This window comes from Electrona antarctica, assembly GCF_951216825.1.
Source record: "Electrona antarctica genome assembly, chromosome: 1".
Taxonomy (NCBI): domain Eukaryota; kingdom Metazoa; phylum Chordata; class Actinopteri; order Myctophiformes; family Myctophidae; genus Electrona; species Electrona antarctica.
In genome coordinates, this window is record NC_136806.1 from 874,794 (window position 1) to 888,584 (window position 13,791).

Consider the following 13,791-nt stretch of genomic DNA (forward strand, 5'->3'; position numbering starts at 1 on the left):
CACGTGACACACGTGTACGCTTTGCCATTGGAAGCTGATCCCACACCCCAGTAAACAGTGGGGGCGGAGGGAGTTTTCATAGTTTTCAGTGTTCAGCCCGTTTGACGTCTCGCCCGAGCGATTTTCTATCAGAAAAAGTTGAAAGCAGTAATATTTATTTGAGCGAGTTTTGTGGTAGTAGTATTGATCCATACACGTCCCAGTCGCCTTCTCCAGTCCCCACCAGCCCGGTCGCTGGGACCGGTGGCTGGGCTTAGAACCGGAGCGGGGACCGGCCACTACCACTCATTGTCTCCTCATCGTCGTCCGATGAGCTATACCGGGAAACCATTGAAAGAAGACGATCAACCCGGAATGTTTTGAGGTAATCTTATTGTAGAAAATGCCCTTCTATAGTGATCAGAAATCATGGACAAAAGAAATCTACAAGCTCACAACGCGTCGCACATAACCACGCGTTGCTTCAGTAAACGATGCATGTTTGTTCTCCGTATTTGTAGACAGTAAATAAAAGGAGCGAACATTACTCTTCAGATCAGATCGCCTATATGGCACGCTACAATATAAAATAATTGTACTGCCATGCGTGCATGGCTGCATGCCTGCTACGATACATTTGTACTGCACCGACCGACACTAACCCCCCCTCCAGCCATTAGCCAGCACCTTTTACTGTCTACAAAGACGGAGAACAAACATGAGGATCTACAAGCTCAAACAGGTCACATGCGCGACGCGTTGTGAGCTTGTAGATTTCTTTTGTCCATGAGTTATATGAGCTTGTATGATAATCGCATTCATTGTATTGTATGTAACAGCCAGTGGAATGTGGCGACGCGATGGTGCTGGATATTATACCCGCGAGCACTCATTGGTGTCATTCTAACGTCGCCTATTATTTTATCGTGATACTAGCAGCCAGCTCTACAAGCTCAAACAGGTCACATGCGCGACGCGTTGTGAGCTTGTAGATTTATTTTGTCCATGAGTTATGAGCTTGCATGATAATCGCATTCATTGTATTGTATACAATCACACCCGTGTGAACTGAGTGGTGTAAGGTCTGTATGACGTAATGAAATCATGTCTGACGTAATGAAATCACACCCGGGTGAACAGGGTGAACATAGCAACCATGCTCATTTTTTCTGCACAAACAAAGCCAGTTGTAGGAATCACACCCGGGTGAACAGGGTGAACATAGCAACCATGTCAGATAGCCTACGTCCCCCCACCCGCCAATAGCCAGTACCATTTCTGCAGTGTTTGCTAGCAACTAGCCAACAGCCAGTGGAATGTGGCGACGCGATGGTGCTGGATATTATACCTGCGAGCACTCATTGGTGTCATTCTAACGTCGCCTATTATTTTATCGTGATACTAGCAGCCAGCTACAAACACCATGTAATAGTAGCGTGCACTGACAACAGCTAAATGTTTATTTTTTATATATTTAGAACTGACATCAGATGAGGAGGAGGATGATGATGAAGACGAAGAGTCAAGACTGCGATGGAGTTCTCCGACACTGAACCGGATTCATTCATTTATTATTATTATTTAGCCTACACACACACACACCGTCAAGAACAACTGGAATGCAGTGGTTTGGGGACACTGGGTAGTTTGGGGACAACTGTTTTGTATGTAGGCCTATTTATTTTCTGTAATATTTATTATAATTTTATTATGTTAGTAGTCATAAAAAATAAAAGACGCTTTTACAATGAGTTAGACCTGTCATGGCTATTTTGTTCACTATTGTGAGGTTTATTGTATATGACTAAGCGAGTTTCAACTGTGATTTACTCTGTAACGGTAGATGGTAATAACTCAATTTCTTTTTTATAATACAGTATACATTCAAGTCTATATTTTGATACATTTCATGGGCACCAAGTCAAAACAATGTCCTTGGATGTGTTTTTTATCAAAACTGTGTTTCTTCATAATAGGTTTTTGAGATACATGCATGAATAGACAAGGTACTGGTAAGACTATGTAAACATGGTATATATCAAAATGTGCGTTAGAATGTCAAATTTTACCCCAAAAAAGAATTGAGTTTATATGATGTTCCAATTCAGAGATATGGGGACGTTTAGCTGGATAGGTCAGATTGATCATGACTGACCATGCTATTTATAGATGGCAAAATATCTACAGTGGTACATGTGAGAAACTTTTTATTTTATTTTAATTGAACTAGACAACTCACTCTTTAAAATGAGATATTGCATGGCTATGTACGCCCAGCAGAAAAAAAGTTATTTAGAAAATAAAACTTCAACCGGGCATAACTTTTTTTGTTGTCCTAGAAACACTACCCAGTGTAAATGCAGGCTCTTTTAAATGGCTTCCAACACAAAAACTAAACATTTCATCAACTCAGTTCATTTTTTTCCTGGAAGCAGACAAGTCAAGCTTTCTCTGAAGGTCTTTCGTTGTCACACATTCACAACAGAGAATTTTCAATAAATCATTCAAAAACGGGATTATGCCATAGAGAAGTCTACCTACTATATAGAAATCCTTGAAACGCTCAAAGAGTTAATGGAGCGAGCCACACACACACACACACACACACACACACACACACACACACACACACACACACACACACACACACACACACACACACACACACACACACACACACACACACACACACACACACACACACACACACACACACACACACACACACACACACACACACACACACACACACACACACACACACACACACACACACACACACACACACACAGAGAGAGAGAAAGAGTTTAGTGACACAAATGTCCCTTTTTTATTAATAGGAAGCAGATCAACCATGCAGCCTGCTGTCAGGCTGCGTTCCATTCCCGTTCCACTGCACCCTCGTACAGGTGAAGGAGTCATGGCTGAAGGGACCGTCCACACATCATGTTAAGAAAAGCCATCGTCGGTACAAAATTAAATCTCTCATGCGTTAATATTATTATTATCATCATTATTATTCCGTGTGCACACGCTGTATACATTCATAATTATACTTACACGTGATGTGGTCACAAGCCTTTTCAAAAAATAAAAATTTACATTATTATTATTTTGTTATCAATACATTGGAGTTAAAAAAAACAAACAAGAAAGGAAAACTAAAAAAAAAAAAACATTGGCAAGTTAACATCGAAGAGACGCGTGCTGCACATTATTATTATTATTATAATATATTTTTTATTCTCCCATCATGCATTTCTATTCACAGGGTGTGTGGGGATGGGTGGTCCCTGATGGGGATGGGTGGTCCCTGATGGGGTTGTCCCACCACCGTCCCCACATTGGTGTGTGTGTGTGCATGTGCATGTGCGTGTGTGTCAGTCAGCGTGCATTCATGCGTGCGTGTCGTTTTTTAAACATTTTGTGCCCTTTTTGTGCTTGAGTATTATAGTGTTACGATTGATCAAGGGTGTGTGTGTGTGAGTGTGAGTGTGTGTGCAATGTTGTACAGAATGTGTGCACGTACATAAAAGCTCCAGGACATTTTTTTGTAACAAAAAAGGTGTAGAACAAAAAGCCAGCATTGACAAATACGTTCAATTTAAGGTTCACTGGTTCCCAAGCACTGGTTCGGCACCCCTGTGTGGGTCGCGGACACATTCCATGGGTCCTTTCATTTTATTTTATATTTTTTGTTTCCTATACATTTGGTTTAGAATTATTTCAAAAACCTTTTTTTTCCCAAAAAGCTAAATTGTTCAATTCAATGATTTATTTATTTTCTCCCCGCAGTAATTTCATGGCGAAATCAAAGAAAAATCAAAGAAATTAGAAAACGTAATGTTTGAGAAGTATAGGCCTAGTGAAAATATCCGATCTACGATCTATCAACGTGGCGGGAAGCACCACGTTGTGAGCTTGTAGATCTGCCATTAAGAAAAAAACAAAAAAAGCTTTTGAATTCCAGAGGTCAGTGGTTGTCAACCAGTGGTCCGGGGACCACCAGTGGTCCTTGGGGGGGTTCCAGTTGGTCCCCGGCTAAATGATGGGAGAGTCTGTAACCAAATGGACCCTTAATAGATCTTTAACTCTTGAACACTGTCAAATGAGTTAAACATATTGTTAAACATCTGCATGAGTCTACACAATATCAGAGAAATATATAGAAGAATTGTTAATTGGATCAACGTTTGCCTGTTTACATCTCTCCTAATGGTACCAACGGACATCAATACATCCACGTTTTGGGTGTGAGAGGCTAAATGCTCAAATGCAGAATACAAAAATAATAATGGGCCTTTGGGGTGTGTGTGTGTGTGTGTGTGTGTGTGTGTAGCTTGGCGGTGACGTCAATGGCTTGGAGTCGGACACAATAAAAAGAGCCCTGATGTCCTCATATCCCAGGTTTCTGGTCTTTTTTTTTTATACGAAGAGCCACAGTCCCTATTTTTCTTTTTATATACGCATAGAAGACATCAATCTCTCTCTCAGGTCAAAGTACGTTTCCAGGATTCCTCCCCAAAAAAGATGTCCCATTCCTCTGAGAAACCACACCATAGTGCATACAGTGCACGCACGCACACACGCACGCACGCACGCACGCACGCACACACACACGGTATCAGGGTACAGTATATTGCTTTCAACGACGACATGTGTAGAACTCCAGACAACGTGTTGCCAGTATATCATGACAGTGAGATCACAGACAGACACACAGGAAGAGAGCGTGCTCCATTAAAATGGACAAATGGAAATTAAATTACATCGTTGCTTTTTTTTGTCATTGTTTATATCACACGACTGACACTTTGGTTCTCAGTTCATGGGGGGGGGGGGGCAGTGTATAAGATGTCCGATTCAATGTCCCATCCAGTGTCAGCATCCAGTGTCCCATTCAATGTTCCGCTCATTGTCTGATTCAATGTCCCCACATTCCACCGATTCAATGTCCCCACATCCACCGGTAGCCCTTTAGGAAGAAGTGCATGTGTGTAGCGTCTCTGTCTCTGGGCGCAACCCCCCCCCCCCCCCCCCCAGATCCAATGTAAGTTATTATTTTGTAGTTGTTAACACGTCATGTCGGTTCCGTGTTTACAAAAAACACACACACACACACACACAGACAGACTTAACCCACTCTCAACATGGGAATGTTTGTTTCTTTGCAACTCTAATCTATAGCGGGAGTGCCAGCCAAGCGGGTACAGGCTTTAGTTTCGACATACTATTGGTCCGACAACGTACGCTATACCTCAAACCCTAACCTAACCATAACCGCAAGCACGGGAGCAGCGCATGTCCGACGGCTGTTTTCGCACGTCGGTCCGTTGGTGTGTCAAATCGTGGCCTCACGTGACCAAAAATAAATATATAAAACAGGGGTTTTCGTATAAAAACACGTACACAATGAAATTAGGCTATACAAGGTTTCCAGATTGTCGCCTCCCACCATTTCGAATGCTCCCGGTCATGCAGCCATGGACGCCAACGGAAGCTCTGATCTTGAGAAAGCGAATGTGACGCCCATTTTGCGCCCGTTTTGCACAAAGTTATCCAAACATAAGTCAAGAGTCATCCAAGCATACATAGCTTTGCTGCTTAGCAGCAATGGAAATTAAAACAAACAAAGAAAATGTGAAGACATTTTAAAAGATATTTCCGTGGACAGAAATGACTGACAAACAGATATGTCATCTTCCGTGTCCGTATTTCGGGAGGTGTAGTTCCAGACTCTATATAGCATTCAGGAGGTGTAGTTCCAGACTCTATATAGCATTCAGGAGCTGTAGTTCCAGACTCTATATAGCATTCAGGAGCTGTAGTTCCAGACTCTATATAGCATTCAGGAGCTGTAGTTCCAGACTCTATATAGCATGCAGGAGCTGTAGTTCCAGACTCTATATAGCATTCAGGAGCTGTAGTTCCAGACTCTATATAGCATTCAGGAGCTGTAGTTCCAGACTCTATATAGCATTCAGGAGCTGTAGTTCCAGACTCTATTTAGCATTCAGGAGGTGTAGTTCCAGACTCTATATAACACAACAAACACACCCAAAGTGTCTAGTATGTACAATATGTTCATAATCATCAATCATTCACCACCCATATTTATTCATGTATCACGTTGTTGTCGGACAAAAACAAACTAACACACTTTGCTCAGGCGACGGAGCCAAAGCACGCTCCGAGCGGGAACGACTGGCCGAGCTCGCAGATCCATCGGTGCTTATTGTCGTCGCACGAACTCCGTCGTGCGACAAAGTATAAATCGGGCAGGAAACGAACTACGGTCCGTGTTTTATTTTTTAATACATATTTCTTGCGCCACGGCATTGAATACATCTGCAGGACCTCAGCCATATACGCACCGCGCGAACACACGCGCGCACACACGCGCGCGCACACACGCACACGCACGCACACACACACACGCGTGCACGTGTAAGGTGTCTCTTTGTAGCCTGGTTTTGGCCAGACACATAACGTGAACGGTTGACACTATAGTCTCAGAGGGAAGCGCAGGTCAACTTCTACTTGCCCAAAGGTCAAAGGTCACTTGCCCGAAAGGTATCGCGGTGAGCGGTTCTGACGTTGCATAATGTTGTGTAGTATATAAAGAACATATACGTGTGTGCGTGTGTGTGTGTGTGTGCGCGTGTGCTCGCGCATGTTTCCTGTTCTGGCCGTGTCCTCCTAGACGATGGAACGCTACCGTCGGTCTGTTCTGGCCGTGTCCTCCTAGACGATGGAACGCTACCGTCGGACTTTTACCGCGTACGAAAGTGCATAATGATAACTATCAGATCATGGTCACAGGCGTGTGTGTTTTTTTTGTGCATGTGGGTGCGTGTGCGTGTGCATGTGTGTGCGTGTGCGTCATTTGGGGCACCAGGGGATGGCAATTGCAATTGTTCACATTTAACCACAAATTCAGTTATTCTATGCATATCGTCCCCGAATCTGAATCGTTTTTTTGGCAGATTAATCTGATTTCATCGCAGTCGATGCCCGTCCATCTATAGCGACTACAGGTGTTTTAGATCAACGTTTCACGCAACCGTTAATTTATTAACCACTTTCAACGTGACATCCCTAGTCTGGGATTAATGTCATTATGGGCGAACATGTTCAAACATGTTCTCTTTTCGCCCCCGCAAACAAATAGTGAAAATAGTTGATGTAGTCACTATTTTAGAAGCGGGACCAAAAAGTGGTAGTATAAACTTTTTTCCCAACCGCCCCGCATTTCTTTCTGAAATTACGCCTCTGTGGCCCCTATTCCACCAAACAAAAGAACGTCATGGTTGTAGAACTGGTTCCTATTCCACCAAACAAAAGAACGTCATGGTTGTAGAACTGGTTCCTATTCCACCAAACAAAATCATGGTTGTAGAACTGGTTCCTTTTCCACCAAAAAATAACTTTGGTTCTAGAACTGGTTCCGTTCTCGGTTCTTGGAACCTTGTCGGTGCTTCACGGAACCGACGGCCATCTTTGGGGGAGGTTCCAGTTCCAGAACCAAATTGTTAAGGTTCTGAAACAAGTCGTTTTCCAGTGTAAACACTTTGAACTGGTTCAATATTAGGATAAAAAAAAAAAAAAAAAAAAACAGAACCGGTTCCACGCCCCTGTGGACCTCACGTGTGTGTGCGTTATTAGGGGTGTGCCGATATATTGATATTGTGAAATATCGCGATATGTGTATCGTCCTCCCAATATTGTGATATGGATTTGCAGTCAGTGTTTTACTGTTTGGAGGAGGCAGGATTAACGTACTGGTTGGCCAGTTTGTAGGATTCACGTACTGGTTGGCCAGATTGTAGGATTCACGTACTGGTTGGCCAGTTTGTGACACAAAAAATTGTGTAAGATTTTGGAATAACTACATATAATTCCAGATTTGCCAGTTTTTTTTTTCATTTACAGATATTGTGAATTGACGATATTTCATATCGTCAATGAAATCACTCGCAATATACCAGAATATCGCAATATATCGAATATGGTGACGCCATCACTATCGCCACAGATATCGTGTCGTTGAGGTACCCATAATCGTCCCACTCCACCCCTACAACTCTGAGCGTGTCCGTGTGTGTCCGTGCGCGCGTGCGTGCGTGTGTGTGTGTTTGTGTGCTCTCTCTGGCGCCCCCTATAGCTCCCTCTCAGCTGCCCTCGTCGGCCGAGCGCAGGTCAGACTTGAGCTTGACGAACTCCTTGGCGACGTCGTCGCTGTGGCGCTGCGACAGGATGCGCAGCACCGTGAGGCCCGTGTCGTCCATCTGCACGCGCCGGCCCAGCGGGATCCAGCATGCGGCGCTGCCGCGCGCCACCATGTCCTTCACCTGCAGCACGGCCATGCCCACCGAGCGGTCGTCCCGCGCGAAGCAGTAGTCCTTCACGCACACGTGCAGCTCGTAGCTCTCGGGGCCCACCTCCGTGCCCAGGGAGCTGGGGGGAGGAGAGGGGACATTTTGGATTAGTTTTTAGTCATTCACTAACCTGGTCGTGAATGTCGTGTAGAACCTGGTCGTGAATGTCGTGTAGAACCTGGTCGTGAATGTCGTGTAGAACCTGGTCGTGAATGTCGTGTAGAACCTGGTCGTGAATGTCGTGTAGAACCTGGTCGTGAATGTCGTGTAGAACCTGGTCGTGAATGTCGTGTAGAACCTGGTCGTGAATGTCGTGTAGAACCTGGTCGTGAATGTCGTGTAGAACCTGGTCGTGAATGTCGTGTAGAACCTGGTCGTGAATGTCGTGTAGAACCTGGTCGTGAATGTCGTGTAGAACCTGGTCGTGAATGTCGTGTAGAACCTGGTCGTGAATGTCGTGTAGAACCTGGTCGTGAATGCCGTGTAGAACCTGGTCGTGAATGTCGTGTAGAACCTGGTCGTGAATGTCGTGTAGAAACTGGTCGTGAATGTCGTGTAGAACCTGGTCGTGCGTGGAGTGTAGAACCTGGTTGTGAATGTCGTGTAGAACCTGGTCGTGAATGTCGTGTAGAACCTGGTCGTGAATGTCGTGTAGAACCTGGTCGTGAATGTCGTGTAGAACCTGGTCGTGCGTGGAGTGTTGTGCGATTCAAGGGGCAATCTTTTAGTCTGTTAAGCCCAAACCACACCAAAGGGTCAAGACGGTTTTAACGTTGTCCCTGCGGTGTGATATGTCTTGTTGCACGTTGACCCACGTTGACCCTAGTGATTCAATGCATGGAATTTAGTGGCCCAAACCACACAAAAGGGTCGAGACGGTTTTAGCGTTAACTCCTCGCAACCGTTTGGACCCCAGGGAGTTGCATGGTGACCCTTTGGTGTGGTCAGGGCTTTAGTCTTCAGGTCTTAAGCCCTAACCACACCAAGTCTCTTTTGCCCTATTCGGATTTGCCTTTTCAGAGATTGGGGTGGGATTTGTTTGAACCCACCCTGTAGCTTTCCAGTAGCTAGTTGACCAGGTTGTCCACCTAGGTTGTGATCAGTGATGGTCCTAGATATCATTTCTGGTGAACAACCTTTTACAACGCTCCAAGTCTGATTTTCCAAAAAATGGGACTTTGCCCCCTGGGTAAAAGGGTCACCATGCAACTCCTTGGGGTCCAAACGGTTGCGAGGAGTGGCATGGTGACCCTTTGGTGTGGTTTGGGGCCGTTCAATTCCATGCGTTAAATCACGTGGGACGGCGTGTGTCAACGTGTAACAAGACAAACCACACTGCTGGGACAACGCTAAAACCGCCTTGACCCTTTGGTGTGGCCCTAAGTTGGTGTGACCCTAAGTTTGACGGAAACGATTCCGTCTTACGTTACTGTCAAATTTCACGGACAAAAAAAGATTGATGAATCACACTCTCCTCGTGGGAAGTTGCGTATGTACATGCACATTACTACAACATATGTGCTGACCACAGCTTATAGCTTAGTGACTTTTGAATAAAGTTTCATTTAGATTTAGTCAAATTTTTAACGCCCTGGATTTAAAAGAAAAACAAAAAAAGGACAACTCACAACTGGACGCTCTCGCCGAACTTGGGCGACCAGGCGTTGTTCTTGGACTTGGTGGCGAACTTCCTCTTCTTGTCGCTGAGGTGAGGTCCCACGATGTAGACCTCCACGAAGGGCCGGAAGCCCTGAGCCTTCCACTTCAGGTCGTTGGCAGCGACCACTGTGAAAGAGGGGGAGGAGTTATGTTAATGAGCCTTCCACTTCAGGTCGTTGGCAGCGACCACTGTGAAAGAGGGGGAGGAGTTATGTTAATGAGCCTTCAACTTCAGGTCGTTGGCAACCACCACTGTGAGAGAGGGGGAGGAGTTATGTTAATGAGCCTTCCACTTCAGGTCGTTGGCAGCCACGACTGTGCGATAGGGGGAGGAGTTATGCTAATAGGGCTGGGTGCAATAACCGCAATATCGCCATACCGCCGGTATACAACGCATACCGCGGTATCGGGTTCGTTACCGCGGTATAAAAAAAAAAAAAAAACATTTTTTTTTTTTTTTTTTTTTAAGTTTTTTTTGTCCGTGCTGTTCTGGCGCCCTAGGTTCTAACCCTAACCCTAGTTCTAACCCTAACCCTGGGTTCTAGGCCTAAGTGCATATGGTTGATATGAAATAAAGTGTATCATAATAAACAGTGAGGCTCAGTCAGTCTAATCATATGCCAGCAACACCAGAGGGAGTTCAACAAACCATGTGCAACCCAGATTCGGCACAAACAAGTATTGATTGATTGATTGATTGAACTATTTATTAACAGTTTGCAGAATTACAGTAGCCTACATTTCAAGCACAACTCAATACAAAGACTGTTAACTGCGAGTGGACGACCCAATAAAGCATTACACTTGTTTACAAGAGGGTCCACCTAAATTAATTTCACTCCTATGCCACAAAAATGTGGAACGCCCTTAACTGTCATTAAGACATGTAAATCCCTTGACTCCACCCACCCCTTTTCCCCCTCACTGTATATGTTTTTCCCCCTTTTTACCTCCTTTATGATGATTTCCTGTTTTTGGCTTTATAGAAGTGTATAGTGTACAAAATGTTATGATGAATTGAACAAGGTGGACCCTCTTGTAAACAAGTGTAATGCTTTATGGTGTCGTCCACTCACAGAGTAACAGTTAACAGTTTTTGTATTGAGTTGTGCAAATGTACTGTAAACTGTTAATACAAACTTAAATCAATCAATCAAGCAATAATGTTAACTCATGGCTTGGGGACTGGGGAGGCGCGCAGTTGCTGCGTGGTGTGGAGCGGCTGGAAGTTGAACCTTTCAATTCATCATATATTAAATCTATCAGTTAACTTGGAATTTGTTTAATATGTTTAAGATTTTAGGTTCCATGATGAGGGGACGTTTTTGAATGGTGGTGTTTGTTTCATGCGATGCGCTGCTGAGCGGGCATTTCATTGGAGTGAGAATGGTTGCCATTGCGATTCCAAGTGAGACAGTGTGCGGGATTCTTTTTTTCTCTACTTCTCAGTTCCAGTTATCCGACGCACCTGTCCATTGTAGGTGTGCAGAAGGACTTTTTCTTATAGTCAGTCAAAAGATAAAAACAGTTCTGTCCGTCCTGTCTGTACAACTCTCTCTCTCTCTCTCTCTCCCTCCCTCTCCCCCTTTCTCTTCTCTCGCTGACAGACATCAATACAAAGTTGAAACCGTTACGATGCGCCCTTATCCATAGGCTACAGCCTAATGTCTCTCTCTCTCTCTCTCTCTCTCTCTCTCTCTCTCTCTCTCTCTCTCCCTTTCTCTTCTCGTCTCTCGCTGACAGACATCAATACAAAGTTGAAACCTGTTACCTACGATGCACCCTTATCCATAGGCTACACGTTTAGCCTAATCTTTCTCTCTCTCTCTCTGACGGTCTGAGCAATGCACGATGCACCTGGCTGTTACAATAGCGCGAGGTATTAATATTCTCTCAAAACAAAGTCGGACAATGTTTTAAATTAGGCTACTCCAAACCAGACCCACCTATAAATGTTGTCTGTTGTGACATCAATGGGATCGCAGGAAAAAGACGCTCAACACAACTGAAATCCGTTCGCTTTTTTATTTCTTTTTTTTAACAGCGGGCTGCGGGAGATGTCTGACGCAGTTGATTTGATTGACACCCGAACACGTGTTGCGGCATTGACATGCCAATCTTTCCTTAATAAAACTGTAGTCCATAATATCCGTTAAAGGATTTATATATATTATAATCACACAATCAAAGTCCGGATCGTTTGCAGCTGGGGTTAATTACCTCGCGCTGCACAAGGGTCTTCACAATAAATAGCGCTGTTGTGGATTTAATTTTGGTAAACTGGATAACAACAGAAACACGTGGAAAAGCTATATGAGTCGTCTTGTCTGTTGTCTCTGTAACGGTGCCACTGTGTGTGTGTGTGTGTGTGTGTGTGTGTGTGTGTGTGTGAGCTGTGAGGGGAGGCCGCGCATGGATCGGAGGAATGACACTGGAACCAACGGCGTCAACTATGGGAGTGCTTGAGGGCTTGGGCACCCCCTGAAAAATTAATAAGCCAAATAGCACCCACTGAGATATCCCCTCATTTTGTCACGTAATCAAGGGCTGAAGATCCCCTTCCCTGGTTTTTGGAGGTGGGTTGGCTTATTTCTCTCACACAATGTGGCAACACTGAAGTCAAAACAAAAACAAGACACGTAGGCACATTCCACACACCTTTAGGTGCTTGGGCCACTGTCTGGGCGAACAGGTATTCATTCATTCAAATGCTAATAAGGTGCCGACAAGATCACGATGCCCGCCGCCGCGGCCACCCCGGCCGACAAGATCACGATGCCCGCCGCCGACAACGTAGCTGCCGAGGCGGACAGCACTGTCAGCGCCAACACAACGGTTCTTTTAAGAGCTAATAATTCTAAAAAAGAAAGGTGTCGTCCGCAGCAGCCAGCAGTCCGGGGGCGCAAATATCAACCCATCTGGAAAGAGACATTTACCTGGATCACGTACAACTCTACGAAAGACTGTGTGTTGCTGTTTTGATGTCGTATTATATTGTATTATATTGTCGTATTATATTATTGCTGCTGCATTGTCTGAAGGAAGCCAAACAAAAATAAGTTTTACTCTTATGTACGTGTACAACCTTGAACCTTGAACCTTGAAACAATTTAATGTGTTTGTTGTGAACTGAAAGCGCACTGTGTTCAATAGCAAACTAAATAAAGTACCAAACGAAAAAAAAATCGTTTTTCCCCGCGTCGGGGGGGGGGGGGGGGGGGGGGGGGGGGGCTGGGAGGCGGGGCTGGGGAGCACCCCCTGACGTTTTAAGAACCTTACGCCCCTGACTGGAACTGCACTAAAGACACACAGCTGCTCTATACATCTCCGTATACGGTGTTTTACCGGATTTTGCAGACCTGCTCTAACATCTCCATACACGGTGTTCCACCGGACTAAATAACACTATAAAACCGGAGGATTTTTTTTCCGCGCGCGCGGGGGGGGGGGGGGGGGGGGGGGGGGGGGGGCGGTAATTATCGCCATACCGGCGGTATGGGGGCCGACAATAACCGCGGTAATAAAAATCCCATACCGCCCCAGCCCTATATGCTAATGAGCCTTCCACTTCAGGTCGTTGTCAGCGACCACTGTGAGAGAGGGGGAGGAGTTATGTTAATGAGCCTTCCACTTCAGGTCGTTGGCAGCCACCACTGTGAGAGAGGGGGAGGAGTTATGTTAATGAGCCTTCCATTTCAGGGCGTTGGCAGCCACCACTGTGAGAGAGGGGGAGGAGTTATGTTAACGAGCCTTCCAATAGGCCTATCTCACAGCC

At 45.1% G+C, this 13,791-nt stretch overlaps 1 protein-coding gene across 1 annotated transcript in view; it reads right to left on the reverse strand.

Moving 5' to 3' along the window:
- Window positions 1-8,118: 8,118 nt before the first annotated feature.
- Window positions 8,119-13,791, reverse strand: part of LOC306927304 (protein unc-13 homolog A-like) — a 39,988-nt gene continuing 34,315 nt past the window's right edge. The window contains exons 28-29 of the mRNA XM_079507013.1: window positions 9,986-10,142; window positions 8,119-8,436 (exon numbers count right to left, since the gene is read on the reverse strand). Of these exons, the coding sequence (XP_079363139.1) occupies window positions 8,151-8,436; window positions 9,986-10,142 (443 nt within the window). The 3' untranslated portion in view covers window positions 8,119-8,150. The remainder of the gene's footprint in view (window positions 8,437-9,985; window positions 10,143-13,791) is intronic.